Genomic DNA, 1,960 nt, shown 5'->3' on the forward strand with positions numbered 1-1,960 from the left:
GATCAAAGAGAGGATTATATAAGAACAAAGAGAGTTTTACATGACTATCCGGGACAATGAATGATCAAGTTTATCGGGATGAGTGCCTCAAAAGGCGTCTTCTGTCATTTATCAACAGATAAGGAGTAGGCCATCGTTCTAGGCGGACATGGGAACCTGCCACTATGCCAAAGACACATTGCCGTGGTATAATGCAAATAACATCAATTTTGTACCTCACGACTGCAATCCAGCCAATAGCCCAGAGCCACGTCCTATTGGGGAACATTGGTCAATTGTCAAAGGAATCTTGAAGAAAAGAGGTGAAAGAGTGAAAATTATTGAAGAGTGCAAAATAAAGTAGTTGTGCGCATCGCGTAATGTCGATGATGCAGTCGTGCAGAAAATGATGGCGCGTGTGCGATGAAAATACCGATCACTTGCATATGGAGCAAATAATAACTAATATTTTAACATTTTAATAACACCTAAACTTCCAAGTTATATAATACAAAAAAAAATAATTTCAAAGCCTTCTAGTTTGTTTCTGGTAGTAATTTCTAAGTGTCGCAGTTTTGGTGTGTTCACCCTTTAGTTCACTTGTCGGTCGTAACTTATTCCAAGATTTTTTTTTTAAGTGAGACCTCTTTAGCGGCGGTTGGTTGGTTGGTAGTAAATTGGCAAATTCAACGGAAATTGCACACGGAGATGGTGCAACGGAAATGGGTGGGACGGAAACAAGTGCTTCTTGAATGTATGTTATTAATTTGATATGTTGTGCTGCTTCATTGAAGGCTTTAGTAACTCATTGTGTAGATATTCTTCAATCATAAGGAGGCAAACAAAGGTATTACGCCGAACGGCTGGAGTGTCAACGGTCTGCCGTTAGTCAACTTACTTAGTTTAGTACAGTCCAGCCGATAGGTACGTAGGTGGAAAATTGCAGCCCAGCGGACTGAGGGCCTTGTGTCTGCTACCGGGTTCATTACTTACTGCTGTAAGTTTCGCGAAGTATAATACGAGGCTATTAAAAGTATCAGGGTGCTTGTGGTCGAAATTTTAACTCCATCGATAACAGTGTTCAGATGGTTTATAGTCTAGGGCAGTGAAAAATCTGCGGCGTGTAGGGCTAATTGGAATTCTCCAAGGTAGTAAGCGCAGTTTTGCAAAGAAAAGGCTAAATGAGGTCGTCGATAGTATTCCATCCTTCGTACGTTGTTAAATTCTACTCCGTCCTTAGTTTTTGTGTCGAAATCCAGCCGGTAACTGCCTTCCTCGAAAGATGGGTAGTAGGACTGACGATGTTAGATCTCCGTTAAGCTCCGAATAACCGACGGTATGAAAGGGCGACTTTCTTCGGGTTCGACCGCATCTAGTGGCTCAGCGATTCAAGTTTTTTACTCAATTTTGAGTGATTAAAATTAAGCAGCATTTCCTTCCAAGATCCTTCCATCAACTATTTACATATCAATTTCTTCTCTCGTTCCAGGCTATGGCACTATCACGCCACGCACCACACTTGGCCGCATGGTGACCATTGTGTATGCCACACTGGGCATACCACTCACCTTGGTTTATCTCTCGAGCATCGGCAGCATACTGGCCAAGTTGGCGAGCGGATTTTGCGAGCGTCTGCTCTGTTGTTGCTTTTGTCGCGCATCCACAAATAAACGACACACAATTTGTGGCTTCAGCCGACAACAGGTCTCCGATAAAAAGTGCAATCTTAAGCTGCAACAGCTACAAAAACATCACCAACAACAGCAGCAGCAGCAACAGCATTCGACGAGTTCAGCAACGTCTGCGCAGCAACAAACAGCGCCTTCCACGCAATCGGCACACTTGCCCTACTGCTACGTGCGTCCCCCGGCTGAGGATGCGCTCAGCTATGCCGCTGAGCACTCACCACTCTCCTCCGTACACTCTGGCCACACGCGCAGCGGCAGCGCGCATACTCTACGCTGGTCCTTGGCGCTGCCGC

The 1,960-nt window shown here is 44.8% G+C and overlaps 2 protein-coding genes across 3 annotated transcripts in view; one reads left to right on the plus strand and one right to left on the minus strand.

The window, feature by feature from the left end:
- Positions 1–1,960, minus strand: part of LOC118752753 — a 31,434-nt gene that overhangs the window by 7,522 nt on the left and 21,952 nt on the right. The gene's annotated exons all lie outside the window — the stretch shown is intronic.
- Positions 1–1,960, plus strand: part of LOC118752755 (TWiK family of potassium channels protein 7-like) — a 5,813-nt gene that overhangs the window by 2,482 nt on the left and 1,371 nt on the right. The window contains exon 2 of one of the 2 annotated variants that reach the window (XM_036487628.1): positions 1,469–1,946. In XM_036487628.1, coding sequence (XP_036343521.1) covers positions 1,469–1,946 — 478 coding nt within the window. The remainder of the gene's footprint in view (positions 1–1,468; positions 1,947–1,960) is intronic. The other variant, XM_036487629.1, reaches the window with a different exon arrangement.

Source organism: Rhagoletis pomonella, unplaced genomic scaffold (assembly GCF_013731165.1).
Source record: "Rhagoletis pomonella isolate Grant_MI unplaced genomic scaffold, Rhpom_1.0 Rhpom_scaffold_01810, whole genome shotgun sequence".
Lineage (NCBI taxonomy): Eukaryota > Metazoa > Arthropoda > Insecta > Diptera > Tephritidae > Rhagoletis > Rhagoletis pomonella.